The sequence below is a fragment of the Malus domestica genome, chromosome 02 (assembly GCF_042453785.1).
Source record: "Malus domestica chromosome 02, GDT2T_hap1".
Taxonomy (NCBI): Eukaryota; Viridiplantae; Streptophyta; class Magnoliopsida; order Rosales; family Rosaceae; genus Malus; species Malus domestica.
This window is the reverse complement of record NC_091662.1, coordinates 20,550,048-20,567,072: the sequence shown is the minus strand read 5'-3', so window position 1 is coordinate 20,567,072 and position 17,025 is coordinate 20,550,048. Positions and strand designations below refer to the sequence as shown.

The 17,025-nt window shown below is 37.1% G+C and overlaps 1 protein-coding gene across 1 annotated transcript; it reads left to right on the top strand.

The window, feature by feature from the left end:
* The first annotated feature begins 11,224 nt into the window (after positions 1 to 11,224).
* LOC103405975 (methionine aminopeptidase 1A) lies at positions 11,225 to 16,459 on the top strand. Its single transcript, XM_008345010.4, has 16 exons — positions 11,225 to 11,485; positions 11,935 to 11,985; positions 12,221 to 12,385; positions 12,642 to 12,717; positions 12,829 to 12,876; positions 13,028 to 13,072; positions 13,354 to 13,453; positions 13,574 to 13,625; positions 13,720 to 13,761; positions 14,227 to 14,288; positions 14,374 to 14,472; positions 14,964 to 15,037; positions 15,124 to 15,193; positions 15,280 to 15,345; positions 15,429 to 15,517; positions 16,022 to 16,459. Exons 1-16 carry the CDS (start codon positions 11,412 to 11,414, stop codon positions 16,097 to 16,099), a joined length of 1,191 nt encoding a protein of 396 aa, XP_008343232.2. The 5' UTR covers positions 11,225 to 11,411; the 3' UTR covers positions 16,100 to 16,459.
* Positions 16,460 to 17,025: the final 566 nt, after the last annotated feature.

Here is a 17,025-nt window from a genome sequence, read left to right as displayed (position 1 = left end):
AACCTCTCGAGTCACTTAATGTTCCTTATTCCTTGGGGTACCTCTGCAAACAACTCATCCAAAGCAAAAGTATTTCATATCATGAATGTTGAAAGCAAGAGTATCTCATATCATGCTTTCTCCCTTTCCTTCTCCTTGTCGTTGTTTTCATCTGCGGGACAAGGAGAAAGAGAGCAATCAGCCAGCACTTGGTATCAATCTTCCGATCTGGAACCGACTGCCTGGAACCTTTCCTGATTGCTTACCTAGCCCTGCTCTCGAGTACTCATCTTCAACATCTTATGCTTCCTCTTCGTCTACCACATCTGCCTGGGGAACAGATAAGGGAAGTGAAAATGATACCTCGAAGCATGTGGAGACAAGGTACTAATTCATCCTCAGCTAGGGACAAGGAGAAAGAAAGCAAGAAGTGGGCACTTGGAAAGATTGAAGAAAGAAACAGACCATCACCTCTACCTCGTGCCTGCCTACCGTGCATAAGAAACAAACAGAGAAGAATGCAGACTGCACAATCAAATCAACCCAACAGAAAGAGTCTGATTTGAAACCAAGGAACTCTTACTCAGAATTCCGAACCAGTTCGAGATCAAAGCTGTGGAAAAACAACAAGATCACCTATCTCCAAAACCAGATTTGCGTTCTTAAACTCTACTCTGTCTGGTTTTTACTTTGCTATACTTGTCATGTTTATTCGTTGTTTGTTTGGTTGCTTGTTCTTGTGTGAGTTTATGCTTGAATCATTGAGGACAATGTTTGATCTAAGTGTGGGGGGGTAACCATTGTTTTGCATGAAATTCGTAAGAGTTTATCACCCATCACTTCTAGTGTTGTTCCTTGTTGTTTTAAGTGTTTTTAAGCTGTTTTGGAGTGTTTTAGTGTGTTTTGACATAAAAATCCGAAAATCTCATAAAATTTTGAAAAATTGTTTTGAAAAAAAAACCCAAAAAGAGTTGTTTTTGTATGTTTATTTGTGTCTTAGGGTATCTTCCAACACAATGATGAGGATTTGGTTTTTAATTGCATGACTATTAAAGAGAGTTATAAACATGGATGAAAATTTGATTTACTCTTTGGTGTATGCTTGGTTGTGGTTATAATTTATGAATTCACATGCAATCATAAAGGAAAAATCAGTTTTGTAACTTGCTTGAAAGAAGGAACTCAAATGTACGCTACAACCTTGTTAGACTTGAGCCTAAACATTTATTTAGAGAGTTAATAATCTGTGCATCATTGTTTTCTAAAGTCGTTGCATGATCTCATTGTTCTTTGCTTGGTTGCTACTTAGAAGGCGTTTCATTAGTTAGTTCCAAATGCTAGAACTCATGCCTACTTCATTCAAAGCATGTTATTGATTTGCATAATACATATTCAAGATGAAGTTGTGTAGTGACCACCACAGCCAAATTGCCGTGCCTTATTTCATTATGTGTTTAAGTTTAACCTCGTTGAGCCTTGTGTAGCCTATGTTCTTTGTTAACCCACACTATCCTCACCTAGCCTAGATTAGGACCATCCATACCCTTGTTCTTGAAGCATAGTAAAACATAATTTAGAATGAATTCCTTTTGTTGAACTTTTGCAGAAAAACAAGTGTGGGGGAAGTGATTCTTGTGTGTGTGTATGTGTGCCAAAGTCCTTAATAAGGCACGGGTAGAAAAGAAAAAGGAAAAAAAAAACATTTGTGGAAAATAGAATGAAAAGAAGAAAAGTTGTGAAAAAGAGCCCTAAGTGTTGCTTGAATCTTCCCGTTGTGTTTAAAAGTTAATTTCTGCATTATTGAGTGAATTCCAAGCGTCTATTTCATTACTTTGCTTGCTATTGCTTTTAAAACGTTTATTATCCCTATCCTTTCTTTGTTAGCCATTACCCCTAAGCCCCGTTACAACCCTTGACTTCTATCTTGAGTGTTATGTGTTTCAATTTGTGGAGTTTGAATTTGGTATGAGCATATGGTGTCACTGGTTCTCGCATCTAAGTAGTAGCATTCCATTCATGAGATCATATCTAAACATGCTTATTAATACCAGAAATGCTTTCTTGTTATACATATATGTGAGTACTAGTTTTCATGTTTACATCAATCTTCTCACTTGTACCTAGTGTAGGGTGTGTAGTCAGAAAATCTGAGTGAAAATTGAGTGCATATCTTGTAAGGAATTGAGCAAATTCTCTAAGGTATGTTACTACATTCAAAACATCATTTTAATTGGTTAAATGTGAACTAGTAAGTGGTGACTGTGATTAAGTATGTGCTCAAGTGTTAAGTTGACTAAAATCTATGGGAATGATGATTTTTAACTTGTCATGTGCGTTGGAAATCCCTGAGGTAAACGTTGGAAGGTTTAGGTTGTGTTTTGTTTTCTTTATTTTGCTCGAGGACTAGCAAAAGCTAAGTGTTGGGGTATTTGATAAGCTCATATTTATATATATTTTACATAAAATTCACTTGTCTTTTCTTAGTTAGTTCCTTATATTTTTGAGCTATTTACTATGTTTTTGTGTTTTGTGTGATTTATCAAGCAAAGAAAAGAAAAGTAGTACAAGTGAGATATTAAGTAACAAATTCGTCAAAACTGCCTGTGCAGATTAGCTGACTTTGGAAGCATGTTACGAACAGCTCAGAATGAATGAGAGAACGAGCCTTATATTCTTGGAAAGCTACGGATGTCTATTTTCTGGAGCAATTTACGGATTGTTAATATCCTTTTTCTAGAAGAAGTTATAGGCATTGTAACACTGAAAGGTTCAGAAAATGGCTAAGCAGATTTGGCTAATAAAATGAGAAAGTAAAGACACTTGTTTTGTGTTTTGCTTTGTCATCAACACTCAGCAGCAAATGGGGTTATGATTGCACTCATTTAGCTTTGGAGTAAGTGGAAATGCACAGCTAGAAAGAGAAGGCACGGCACATGCAAAAGAGAAACATGGACAGCTACACACATGCAAACTGCACAGGTTGAAGGGCATACACACACTCTACATGGACAGTTTGGAAAAATAAAGCAGGAAACATAGAATGAAGGCACATGGGCAGCAGGAAATGTAGAATGAAGGCACATGAGCAACAGGAAATCAGAAAATGAAGAATGAATAAGTGGAAACAATGATAACATGACAGCAATGACACATGCAAAGAGGCCTTGAGCACCATCCTTCACACTTGTGCAGCAGCAACCCTTCATCATTACTTCACATTTCTGCCACAAGAACATGGAACAAATGCATGCAAAGGGAAAGAAAGACACACGGCATGGGCAGAAAGTGTAGTGATTTGTGGCTGAAATGATGAGTGCATGTGTGTGCAAATGTAGAAGGAAACATGGACAGCACACACCCATGCAAACTGCACATGCAAAGGAAATGGAGTGGTCCTCATACTAGCCTATAAATGCATCCACCATTCCCATTCCTAAAAAATGGATCTTGATCCATAATTTTGACATTCCACAAACACTTTCATTTCCTTTGTCGTGACCTCCATCATTCATCTAGCCATTCCCCATTCACCATACATTCAACCACATTCACTATACATTCATCCAACATATCCCAAAATACAAAGCATACATTGTCATCTTCCCTTGGCCGAGACATTCACCAATCCTAAATACATTCCTAACCTTTCCAAATATCCATACATATCCTAGACACTTGTGCTGCAACAAGGTGGTGAAAACGAAGGTCCTTGGCGTTTCAAGCTTGGAACTTTGGAGCATTTTAGGTGTACTTCGTTCTTGCTTTCAATGTCTACTTTGTTATTTTCTGATTTTGTTGCAATTATGAGTAGCTAAACCCCCCTTAGCTAGGGGAATTCAAAGCCATGAACATATTTGCAATATGAATTGATTACCTTCAGTTGTGATTTCATAAGTTGTGAATTCAATTTGTTTACCTGCTTGTTTGATAACTTATTCGTGTATGTTTATTAAGAGTGCACACTTAGTTTGCATGCATGAATATGATGCTAAAGTATAAGGGAGTTTCACCTAATAGTTACAAACTTATATTCACAAGTAGTGGAGGTCGCTTATAAACGATCGCGTTAAATGAATTCTTGGCAGGAGTTTCATGCTCGTCATAGTAACGAATGCCTCGTCAATACTTATAGTTTTCATAATGCTTAATGATTTTTTATTGTATCTTTATTATGCTGTTCACGAAAAGGACTTTTGAAGAATGCTGGAGTTGTTGTATGCGCTTTCCCATCCAATTCAATAACTTAAGGAGAACTTGAAGGTTAATTTAAGCGGACTTAATTAACCTGGGGTGTTGAGTTGCATGATTTATCGAAAGAACAACTGAAAATTGGTTTATGTACAAGTGTGTCATGTGTGGAGAAGAACCCTCTAGCTAACCCATCATCCATAGTTTACCCAAATTCGTCCAAAATCTGTTTTAGTTTACAATATGTTTGTTTTGTTTTCAAATTCGTCAAAATCAAATCCCCCTTTACTTTAAAGTGTTTTATTAGTCAAAATATGTTTTGATTTGTTTTTTAAGTGTCTTGAATTAAGTTAGAACCTAATTTCATCCAAAACCATCACTATAGTCAGTTTAGAGTCTAATTCATTGTTTTAAGCTGTTTTGAGTCTTTTAAACTAGTTTGAGTCTTTTTAGTTTGTATTGCATCTTTTAAGTCTAGTTTGGTGTTTTAAACTTCATTTTATGTTTTTAAGTCAGTTTAGAGGTTATTAGCAAGCCCTCCTAATCCCCGGTCCAGAACGATCCCTACTTACATTCTTTACTACAATTGATACAAGAGGGTTTAATTTGTGTGTTAAGTTAATTTTCGCATCAGCGTTTCACTACTTTTCAAAGTCTTTGTTGTTTATGGTGGAGGGGGTGTAGCTACCCTTGCCGCCTACTTTGCTGATCCTCTACGGACATTTCTAGATGCGATCTATCTTTTTGGAGCCTTCTCTGCGGACAGTAATGAAGGCTTTTCTTAAGACAAGGTTTCTAGGCTGGAACTGCCAGATTTTTGCCCTTTTGTTGTAACTAGAGAAAAGCTGTTGCTGGTAGGCTGCAATGCGGGTGATGACCTTCTTGCATTCTTTCTCTGCCAGATCTTAGTTTGTGGCCATCTCCTTTCTGTTTTGCTTGATGCTTGGCAATAAAGTGCTGGTACTCGGTATGATGACATTGGAATGAATGATTGCTTCTAAACCAAATGCCAAGAAGAAAGAAGTCTCATCGGTTTCTCGTCGTTTGGTTGTGCGATACACCCATAGAATCTGGGAAGTTTATCTGGCCATTTTCCCTTCTTGTTTGACAAGGACTTCTTTTGTTGGATGTTTCGGCCTGCCCATTGCCTTGGGGATACCTTGGCATGGACATGTGTTACTTGATGCCATATTTTTGGAAGAACTTTGCTAAATCTTTGTCTACGAATTGTGAGCCGTTATCAGTGACGATGGACTGAGAGATGCCAAACCGACAGATGATGTTCCTTCATATGAAGCGCTCTATGTCTGTTTAAGTTATGGTTGGCATGGGCTATGTTTCTACCCACTTGGTGAAGTAGTCAGTTGCCACGTTTGTTATGCCTTTGCCCCTAGTGGCGAACGACATTGACCCTACCAGGTTGATTGCCTACTACATGAACGCCCAAAGACTCGTCTGCGGGTGTAGTTTGTTGGCAGATAGTGCTAGTACTGGCTTATAACATTGGCAGCTATCACACTTTTGTACTAACTCATTTGCATCTTGATACATAGTAGGTTAGTAGTAGTGTCACATCCCTACCTGGGCCTCTACCACATCCCAAGCTCGACTCCGCTGTAGCACGATATTGTCCACTTTGGGCCCCAGCCACACCCTCAAGGTTTTGTTTCTAGGAACTCACACGAGAACTTCCCAGTGGGTCACCCATCATGGGATTGCTTTCACGCAAACTCACACGAGAACTTCCCAGTGGGTCACCCATCATGGGATTGCTTTCACGCAAACTCACACGAGAACTTCCCAGTGGGTCACCTATCATGGGATTGCTTTCACGCAAACTCACTTAACTTCGAAGTTCCTACGGAACCCGAAGCCAGTGAGCTCCTAAAAGGCCTCGTGCTAGGTAGAGATGAGAATATACATATAAGGCTTAGAAGATCCACTCCCATGAGCGATGTAGGATGTTACAATCCACCCTTCTTAGGGGCCCGACGTCTTCATCGACACACATTCGGCCAGGGATTAGCTCTGAGACCAAATTGTCACATCCCCGCCTAGAACCCCACCACATCCCAGGCTCGACTCCCCCGTAGCATGATATTGTGGCTTTGGACCTCGACCACGCCCTCACGATTTTGTTTTTGGGAACTCACACGAGAATTTCCCAGTAGGTCACCCATCATGGGATTGCTCTTACGCGAACTAGCTAACTTCGGAGTTCCTACGGAACCCGAAGCCAGTGAGCTCCCAAAAGGCCTCGTGCTAGGTAGAGATGAGAATATACATATAAGGCTTAGAGGATCCACTCCCCTAAGCGATGTGGGATGTTACAAGTAGTATGTATTATGAGTCTTATGTGCTAAAGATCAGCTTCCAAAGTGATTTCCATAAACGCACTCGTGGAGAACTTAGAACCTTCAGGTCGTCAGAAGGTGCTAAGCAGTGAAAATGTGGTTTGGTGTAAGATATTTGAACAATAATGTTGTTCCACATAAAGTCGCGTGCCATCTTCATCTAGAGTTTTCTAGACTCCAATCTATCTACGGGGAGTGTTCCATTTACTAAGTAGTCTATGATAGGATCTTGCCATTTCAGAGTTGTACTAACCTATGACACCTCGGCTGTTGGCTTTGCCTCTATGCTTGGTTTTTCCAGATACTCCACCAGATTAGATCGTTTGAGTTAAAGGTCAATGGCGAAGCGTATGCCACCTAGTGCATCCGCATGGGCGTTGTTTACCCGAAGAACTTAAGTAAGGGTGTAAGTCTAAAATACCTCAAGCTACTTTCACACAATCTTTAGATACTACGCCATCCTCGGTATTCCCCGGTAGTCTGGCTGGTGATTAGTTGAGAATAAGAATAAATTGCGAGCTTTTTCACAGCCAAGTCTTTCGCCATTCAAAGGCCTGCTAGTTAGGCTTCATACTCTACTTTGTTGTTGGATGCCTTGAAGCCTAAAGTGATCGCTTGCCTGAGCATCAAATCGTTTGGGGTGATGACGACCACGCCTGCTCTTAAGCCCTTGTAGTTGGATGCGCCATCAACATGCAAATTTCCGCCGTTTCTTCCTTTAACGAAAATGCACATGCAAAATAATAACACCTTTGATTATGGCCAAAAGCCTCATGCACCACAATGAATGGGGGGCTTTGGCTGAAGAATCTCCGATGCCAAAGTTAGAATTCTAAAAAGAATGTATTTAGGAGTTTGTGGGTAGCAAATGGTTTAGCATTTTAGTGGGATAAAAAGGGTATTTATAGTAGACTGGCCAACCCTAAAGGTGAGTAATGGTTGTCCCTTTATGGTGTATTTGGGTTATAATTGCAAGATATTATGTGAAATACTATCTTGCAATTAACATGACAATTATTTCTAATTTAAATAGGAAGTTTGGGAGTTACCTTTTGGATAGAATCAATAAGGGATTGATAAGGAGTGATGAGAGGAATATAAAATAAGTTCCATATTGATCACCTTTGACTCTTCCTTGATTGTGCCATTATTGTTCGTTGCATGCGCGTGGAAATCCCGGTATGCCTCGAGAATATTCTCGTCTTTTTCACCTAATAGTCCACGTGTCGCCTCCATGATTTTTTGAATTATTTTTTGCTCCACACCAGCCTCCGATGGGCCATTCTGGCCTAGAATATAAGGATATATATAGTCGGAGGCTTGGAGCCACACACCAAATATTGACAATAATTAATACAGATGGCTTTAATATTATGGCCAAAATTTAATAAAGGGCTACATATGAGATTAGTAGTTGTGTAATCTTATTACAAAACTACTTTCGCGGTTTACTTTAGGAAAATTTTAAGGTGGCCACATTCTATAGATGGTGAAACTTACTTGTATTATAGACCTTACCTTTCTCAAAAAAATAATTTAAACGTAGTCTACGAAATATAATTTTTCTAACATTGCCGTTTATTTTATATGAATTTTTAAAAGTGCCATAGAAATTAGGGGTGGACAAAAAATCGTTTTAACTATTCAAAGCCAACCAAATTAGACCAATATGAACAAGTTAGGTTTAGTTTGTTTTTAAGTGTAAGCAAAATCACAATGCAATTAATTAATTTGGTTTGCGTTCACCTATTTGGAAATCGCTTGTTTATTAATTATTACCATTGACAATTATGTTTCATTTCACATATTAATTCTAACTCTTACTATAAATGGGGAGACTTTGGTTTAGATTATGGATGTTTTATTTGACAATTGTAACTGTATAATTTATTATTAGATTTTTCTTGTGAGAAATTAGGTTTCTAAATCATCTAGTTTTGACGAGTAGTTTCACTCACTTAATTTTTTACGACTCAATATAATATCAATACATAAAATATAGCATTTTTTTTTAGTACAACAATGTAACAGCCCTTCCCTAATCTTACGATTTTATTAATTTTAAATGTTTGAATTGACCAAAATGCCCCTAGAGAAGAGACTGTTAACTTTCATTGACCGTCATTTCGTAACGCATATGAGCTATTATTTTATCATCTCGAAGTACTCGACGGTACGAACGCGTACTCATAAGTAGAATCGAATTTGCAGTTACAATGAAGATTTTACGGAGCTACAGAACTTGAGAGTGTCATATGAAATTTGAATTTTGAGTATTTTACTATTTTAATATTTTCTGGCCAGATATTTTAAATTTTTTATAATTTTTCTAGCTTGTGGGACCCACACCAACACAAACTCTCCTTTCATCTCTTGCCATGTGTCACTCATCCCTAAAATATTTGGATCTCTCTCTCTTCCCTCTTGTCTCTTCTGGCTTTCTCTTCCACTTCTAACTCTCTCCTCTCTCTCTGCAACCACCGGTGCCGAGGCACATTGTTCCCAACTTGCAGCTCTGATGACAGCATTGAGTTCTACTCTTTCCCATGAACCTATGCCATCATATGACCTTCCCCATCTCAAACCCAAGCCACGACCATGGAATCTTGACAATGGTTAGACCACTGTTCATCGTCGTCCCCGATGGGTTCATGGTGAACTCTATCCGTTCAAGGTAAGCCTCGAAACTGACGTGGGTGGTCCTAAATCACAATTTCGTGTTGTTTTGTAAACGTTAGACACAACGATTCTCCTCAGGAAATTATTTTCCAGTTTTCGGCGAGGGACTCAAGTTGCAGGCTTTTTCCGTCCACTGCTAAGAACCAAAATGATATAACTCGATTCCCTATCCTCCTAGCTCCATTTTGGTATTTAAATGGTGAATTTTGGTTGAGTTTTGAAGCTAATCGGAGCCCTGGAATTTTTCCGACCAAAATTTTCAAAATCCAACCTTCTTCTTCATTGGGTTCAGCAAGTGCAAGCCTAATCAGGTTCGATCCGACCCAATACAAAAAAAAAAAAAAAAAAAAAAAAAAGAAAAAGAGAAAAGCCCAAACTCGAATCCGAATTCGAACCTGGGATCCAGCCCGGCCCATTTCCGAAATAGATCTGGAATATTCTCTGAAATATACTTGGAATATTTCTAAAATATTCTTAGAATATTCCCTGAACTATTCTCTAGAATATTCTTTGTGTAGACTTTTTCAAAATTTTCTCGAAGACCATTCTAGACAAATTTCGACGTCTCGAGTCCCATTTTTACATCCATTTAGTGAAATTCTGAAATTTGAATGTAGTAGACAACCGGGGCAGTTCGTTTGACTTATTACAAAATTTGTCATGGACCTTCTTAGCGTATTTTGATGCCCTAATTTCAAATCCGTGCTTTATTTTCCCAAATTTAATCGTTTTAATTGAACTTTACTAATGGTTCTCAATATTATGCTTATGTGTGATTACTATTAGAGACTCCGGTTTTCCTAGCTCAAATGGATGTGACAACGCAAGTATCTGAGTGTGAGTTTTTTCTTTTATACAGTATATATATATGTATGTATGTATTTATTTAGTTTCCATATATACTTAATAATGAATTTTCTACGTGATGCCATAATTAAATTAATGTTTATAAGAAATGTCGTATTGTTGAGCTTTATGAAATTATTATAAATCCTACAGGATGCATAGGTATGTGTACTATTACGGGATGCTTTAATTATATTTATGACCATGAATATAATGATTAGAACTATTGAGTTTCTGTGGCATGACCATATTCACGTCATCTGCTCATCGTGTGCTACACACACCTGGGCAAAGGTAAGGCTTCACGTGTATGTTCACATCGCACCGCACCCTCACTTTGGATCCATTGTAGGTGCCAATCATGTCCTAATTGCTACAGGCAATTAGGACTCGTATGTGATGCGCATAACGTCAGTATTCACATGATTGTAGTACTAGAGCGTAAATCATTATTAAACTCAGGTATGTTCATGTCAGAATACCTCTGCATGAACTTGTGTGTCAACATATATCGATGAGTACTCGATATGATATGTTTGTTTATGCGATATTATTGATTACCAGTCGTTAAATGCTTATTTACGAAATATGTGACGTATTGAATTCTTGAGATATTGCAACTACAATAAGCATTTTCATACTATATGTAGTGTATATACTTTGGAAACTATACTTGTTTTACGGCGAGGGGTTATTATGTTTTCGAAAAAGTTTTTACAAAACTTTATCTTTAGGCCTAATCATCTTTGTTTTTCGCCCTTCCAAGTTTTAGTGGCAGAGCTTTTGTGTTGATGAGGATTCTTGACAAATCTTGATATTGGAGATTACCTTCGATGGTATAATTTTCATCCTACTTTTACTGTACTTTACTTATGCTCTGACATCATGTGTGAAATGAGTTCATTTCTGCTCACATGCGCACTCTTGTATTTAGGCATTTTTAGGTTTAAATTTACTCACATTTTCCACATCACTACACTTTATGGCTTCGGCACCCTCCTGGTGTCGGCTAGCACAACTCTACTCGAAATCCAAGTAAATATATCGGGTCAGAGTGTGTCGAATAATATATTTTACACTAAAAGAAGGAAAGTTCGACTAAACCCTACAAAAAAAAAAAAAAAAAAAAACTCTTTGCATTTCAAAAATTTTAAATATGGGTACACAATGTTTTTTCCGAGGGCTAATGACAGCAAAATAACTTATTAGAAAAAAGTATAAATACAGAAATTCCCCTCTCAAGTATAACCCTAGCCCTTGCTGACCGTCTTCATCTCTCTGTGACCATTCTGATACCGAATAACCGAGCAATTGACCTCTCTGGTAATCTTTCGCGAGGTCATTGCTGTAACCATCGAATGCGATATGGCAGGTGGTTCAGGTGTCGCCGAACCAGCTACTTTGTCCTGTGCCAGTTGCGGCAAGCCTGCCCATCTTCAGTATGGAAAAATTTCGCTTCCAACTTTTCAATTTCAGCTACTTCCTCCTGTATTCTGTTAGTTTATGTAAAAAAGTGAATTTTTTAGTATTCTTGTTTTTCTGGTGGGTCAAGGACTGATAACAAATTTTGGGTTTTCAGGAGAGCGATAGCGTTAGGGGGTAAGATAGTTGTTAGGGAGAAGGGGAATCAGTGGGAATCGAACCCTCACCAGGTGCATAGGCGTAATTGCTTTCTGCCACAGTAACAAGTTTTGTATGGAAAAAGTGAATATGTTGTTTTAAAAAATTTGGAAAGTTCGAGGGAGTGGAGAGTTTCCATTTCTATTGATAAAGCTAAAATCTTTGTGGTTCTAATTGTGTAATTGCTTTGATTATTAAACAAAAAAATTGGTACTTTTTGTGGGTGATTTATTACGTTCTTGAGTTAAACTTTATTTTTTGTATGCAGGTGTCCAAAATGTGTACAATTAAAGCTCCCTCGTGAAGCTGCTGCTTTCTGGTTTGTAACAACCTCATTCTTTTGTATAAATGGTAATCCAATTTAGATACAATTTTAGTGGAAATTTTGGTTGTAGGTTGTGATAGTCAGTGGTCGAGCATTTCAAGTGTTTAACCTCATTAAGGAGTTTGGAGACATCGACACTGAAATTTTACGCATTAGATTGGATATGTCAATAGAAGCTTGAAACTGATTTATCAGTTCATATTTGAGGAAATTTTGCATCTCTTAACAGCACTCAGGAGTGTTTTAAGGCTTCTTGGAACTTTCATAAACCCGTGCATCTAAAAGCCAAGTCGTCCGAATCTGGGACAGATACTCCAGATAATGAAGGCTGGCTATATTGCTTGAAGAAAGGACAAACTCGAACAGCTAAGCTTCCCTATTTTGATTGGACTGGGTATGGTTTTATTATTTTTGTTTGCCCCTTCATTAATGTTAATTGTTGTCAGATTCATAGGCTTTATGGTTCTGATGCTTGCCATTGTTTGTTTTATGATTGGAAAATTTTGTATCATGTTAATTACTGATGACATTGGATGAAACAAAGTTTTGTGTCAGTTTACGCAGTTTTAAGTTTTAACTCATTTCAGAGTCTTGTACACATGTATTTGGATTTCTTTGTTGAAGCTGTTGTTCATTCCTGTCTTGTGCAGGGCACTGAGGCCGTATCCTATATCTAGTAAGCGTATCGTACCTGCTCACATTGATCTACCTGACTGGGCAGCTGATGTAAGTTGATCTACTTGTACTTTAAATAGCCAATTTGAGTAGATATGGTGCTACATATTGTTGTAATTTCTATCTGTTATAGTGTTGACCTCTTATAACAAAATATTGTAGGGGATTCCAAAAGTTGAGCCCAATAGTGATCTGCAGCATGTTGTCGAGGTAAGCATTTACTTGAAACCCTTGTAAGTCATACATAAGGAGTAGATCTATGTGTTACTAAGTCACGTCCCTCCTTTTAAAATTGAACTTTCCTTTATATTCTATTGATTTTCTGATTTGGTAAATTGTGAATGATATATTCGTTTTGAAGATCAAGACAGTGGATCAAATTGAGAGAATGCGAGAAACTTGTCGAGTAAGTTCCAATTGCTTCTTTCTTTTTGTTCCCCTTAATTTTGTGCTAATGAAGCATTTTAGCTTTTCTTGCTACCATTTTCATATGTAATATCTGTTGTATGTTTTGAGCACTGCAAAAAATTAACATGATGCTATTTATCTGAATGTGAGACAATGTTATCATACAGTGTTGAATTTTTCAAGAAGGATTTTCTCTGTTTAGTTTTAATTAATCTTGCTATTACGTGTCACTTTTAATTTACTGATAGTCTGATGTTCTCATCATACTTGTTTTGTTAGATTGCGAGGGAGGTTTTGGATGCAGCTGCTTCTGTAATACGGCCTGGTATCACAACGGATGAAATTGATCAGGTGGTCCATGAGGCTACTATAGCTGCTGGTACAAAAAGGGATTTTTATTTTATTTAGCATTTCAGTTACCATGTCAGTGTATGCATGTTTACATTGTTCAGAAAGGAAATTGTGGGTATAATGATGTTTTACTTTTAACTCAATGCAGGTGGATATCCATCTCCCCTAAATTATAATTTTTTCCCCAAGTCTTGCTGCACGTAGGTACTTTTTGAGTATATTTTTTTGTAAAGTTTCTTCAGACTGTGTGGTACTGACCTTGCAATCGTGTCTTGTTCTCTTTCTTCATTGCAGGTCAGTCAATGAAGTAATTTGCCATGGGATTCCTGATGCCAGGTTTGCGTTTGAGATTTTTGTTTTTATTTGGAGGATAGGATGGAAATGGAATATGGATGTACTGTTACTATTTGTATACATTTAACATGTCTAGCTTTTTCTTAAAAACATTTTAGCTGCCAATGTAATTTTAAATGTTTTTTTTATTGTTGTATATTGTAGTTTTGTTTCTGGCCAGTTCAGTTTTGGTTCTGAAATATTGTTATTATGGAACAACACTTGGGTCACTTGATGGACTGTCATAAGTTTGTCTTGCTTTGTATTGGGGGTACATAACCTTAGAAAATGCTTAATGTATTTGGTTAACCGCTAACACTTTTAGCCAGCACTTTTTCTTTCTTTTTAATTGTCTTTTATTTGGTTCCGAACTTGAACTTCATGTCTACTTCAGAATAGTTAAAGCCCTCAGTTTCTAGCATTGTGACCTCTTTTATATTGCATCTGAATATGAAACTTTTGCTATAGGAAATTAGAGGATGGTGATATCGTCAATGTTGATGTGACTGTGTATTACAAAGGCGTCCATGGTAATTTGTATTCTAGACATCTAAACATGTAGTTCAATTTAGACAACGAACGTTCTATTCTTGAACTGCCAAACTCATAATGCAGGTGATCTAAATGAAACGTACTTTGTGGGAAATGTTGATGAAGAGTCTCAACGGCTAGTCAAATCTACTTACGAGTGCTTGGAGAAAGCAATTTCCATTGGTATGTGCACACTATATCAATTTTAAGACACATAAATTGCCCAAGAACTTAGAACTGACTTTAAGAACACAATCTCATCAGATCTTTAATGCATCCATCACTAATTCTTGCTTTAACAATCGTGCAACTCAATTATATCACTAAAAGTCATTACACCTTTTATCAGCTATCTGATATTCATGTATATGCTATAATAATCGTTTTATCTGATATTGCTTTTTAATACTTTCGGTGCCATGGAAGTTGTATCTTTTAAGTAATCATTGTTGAAATGTATTTGTGGTTGTGTTTGCTCAATTGTATCAGTAAATTGTGTGAAGATATTTTTAGTTATATGTGGAATGTTGTCACCTGACCTGATGGTAACTGAGCTGTTGAAAAGACAACCTATGTAACCCTATTTCGATGGTGCACACTAGTAATTTTAATTGTTGGGGACTAAAAGCATAAAAGGAAAATTGGTTTTCTGATTGTTTGTTGTTCAAGTGCAGTAAAACCTGGAATGCGATTTCGTGAAGTTGGTGAAGTCATTAATCGCCATGCAACTATGTCGGGGTTCTCTGTGGTAATTTGGAACTTGGGTTTTGACCTGTGATGCATTTTCAACTTTAACAAATCATGGAATTTATTCATTTTGTGTTGTACCAACAGGTGAAATCATATTGTGGTCATGGTATTGGAGAGCTTTTTCATTGTGCACCAAATATTCCCCATTACGGAAGTATGTTCAATAAATAAGCTTCTTTATATACGAATCCCACATTTTCTTGCTTTGTCCTTTAACATACATTACCTTAACCTGAGCAGGAAATAAGGCAGTTGGTGTAATGAAAGCTGGACAGACCTTTTCAATTGAACCCATGATAAATGCAGGTAATGTTTTAAGTTTGTGAGCATGCAGGTGATGTTTCTTTATTGGCTTGCTACATCTTAATAAATAAATAAAAAATAAACAGGGGTTTGGCGTGATCGTATGTGGCCCGATGCATGGACAGCTGTTACATCAGATGGAAAGCGCAGTGCACAGTTTGAGCACACACTTCTGGTAACTATGCAGTTTATATTCTACATGTATCACGTTCTCAACTTCTGAAACTGTGACTGCTTTTAATTATAGAAGGGCTTTTTCTTTATAGGTCCTTATGTGGTTTTAATACTAATGTTCCTCATGAAATCATTAGTGAGATTTGTTCTAATAAATCAGCTCGTGTGAAAAGAAAACGAATGTGTCAGCTACTCAATATAATAATGATGGATGTAGTATTATAACTTCGATTATTGAAGGTACAAGCATAGAAAAAGGTGTAATAGATATCTTTAGAGCGGGAGATCTACAGGTTGTCCTAGATATCAAATCCGCCCATCACTGAAATACAATGCCATCCATCTATTGACAAATACACCATTGTTATAGTTGGCGGTGTGATGTTAGTCTGAGTTTAAATCCTTGTTATTTGTATCTGTATGCTGAATGCCTCTATTTATATGATGACATATATATGATCTCATATCTCTAATCTCCTTGGTATTTCTTCTTTCACATGCATAGGTGACAGAGACTGGAGTTGAAGTTCTTACAGCTCGGTTGCCTTCATCACCCAAAGTGTTCCCTTGGTTAAATGTTTAATGACTGCGTACGTCTTGGTTTATTGAAAGGGGAGAACAGACACAAGGATGCCATTCATGGTAATCATACATTATAAACAGGAGAAGATTAAACATTTGATAATGTTAATTTCCATTGCCTCTTCTGCCGGGTCACGATAACATGTTTGTAATTGGTTAATGTAGTTATTAAAGATTGAGTTTTGGTTAAAGAGCGAGAGTTTGTTTTGGACGTTTTAGAAGAGTTGTATGAATCATTCATAAACTATGGTCATTGTAATAGAATCGGATCATGTAAGTCATGATGCCCAACAGCTACTGTGCTTTGATAGAGTTTTGAAAACAATGAACATTTAAATTTGATTAGAGTTTTTGCATGAAATTTGGGAAATATTTTTGCTCACCACCCTCAAGTGGTTGCCAATTTCAAACATGGTGCAATCAAAATGCGACGCAAACCGTGGCAAAGACCGCAACGAAAAGATTTTCTTTTCGTTGAGCCTTGCAAGGCAGAGCTCAACAAAAAAGAAAATATTGCTAGAATTAAGGGTTTCTATTCTAAAATGACTTCCTAAGTATGCATGAAACCTAATCGGAGTAGTAATAGCAATAGGAGTGGGATTTCTTGTTTGACAAGTTTCCAATTCCTCGCACAAGTTTTTCCCCGTATATGAAGTCTACTTGCAATTCTCACGTAATATGGTTGGTTGGGACAAAGATGGGATAAAGTAAATGGGTTGAGTAAAATATTTGGCCTTGACTTTGTTTAACTTCATTTTAATGAAAGTAATCAGAAAAGCTATGAGAGGTTATTCTGATTTTAAGAAAAATGACGGTTTGAAATTTGTACGTGAAAATGCATTAATCACAAATGTATTAGTAGCTTGTAAACGTTAAATTTCTAATATCCTTGCCATTGTAAGCGTATAAATGCTTGTTAAAAGTATT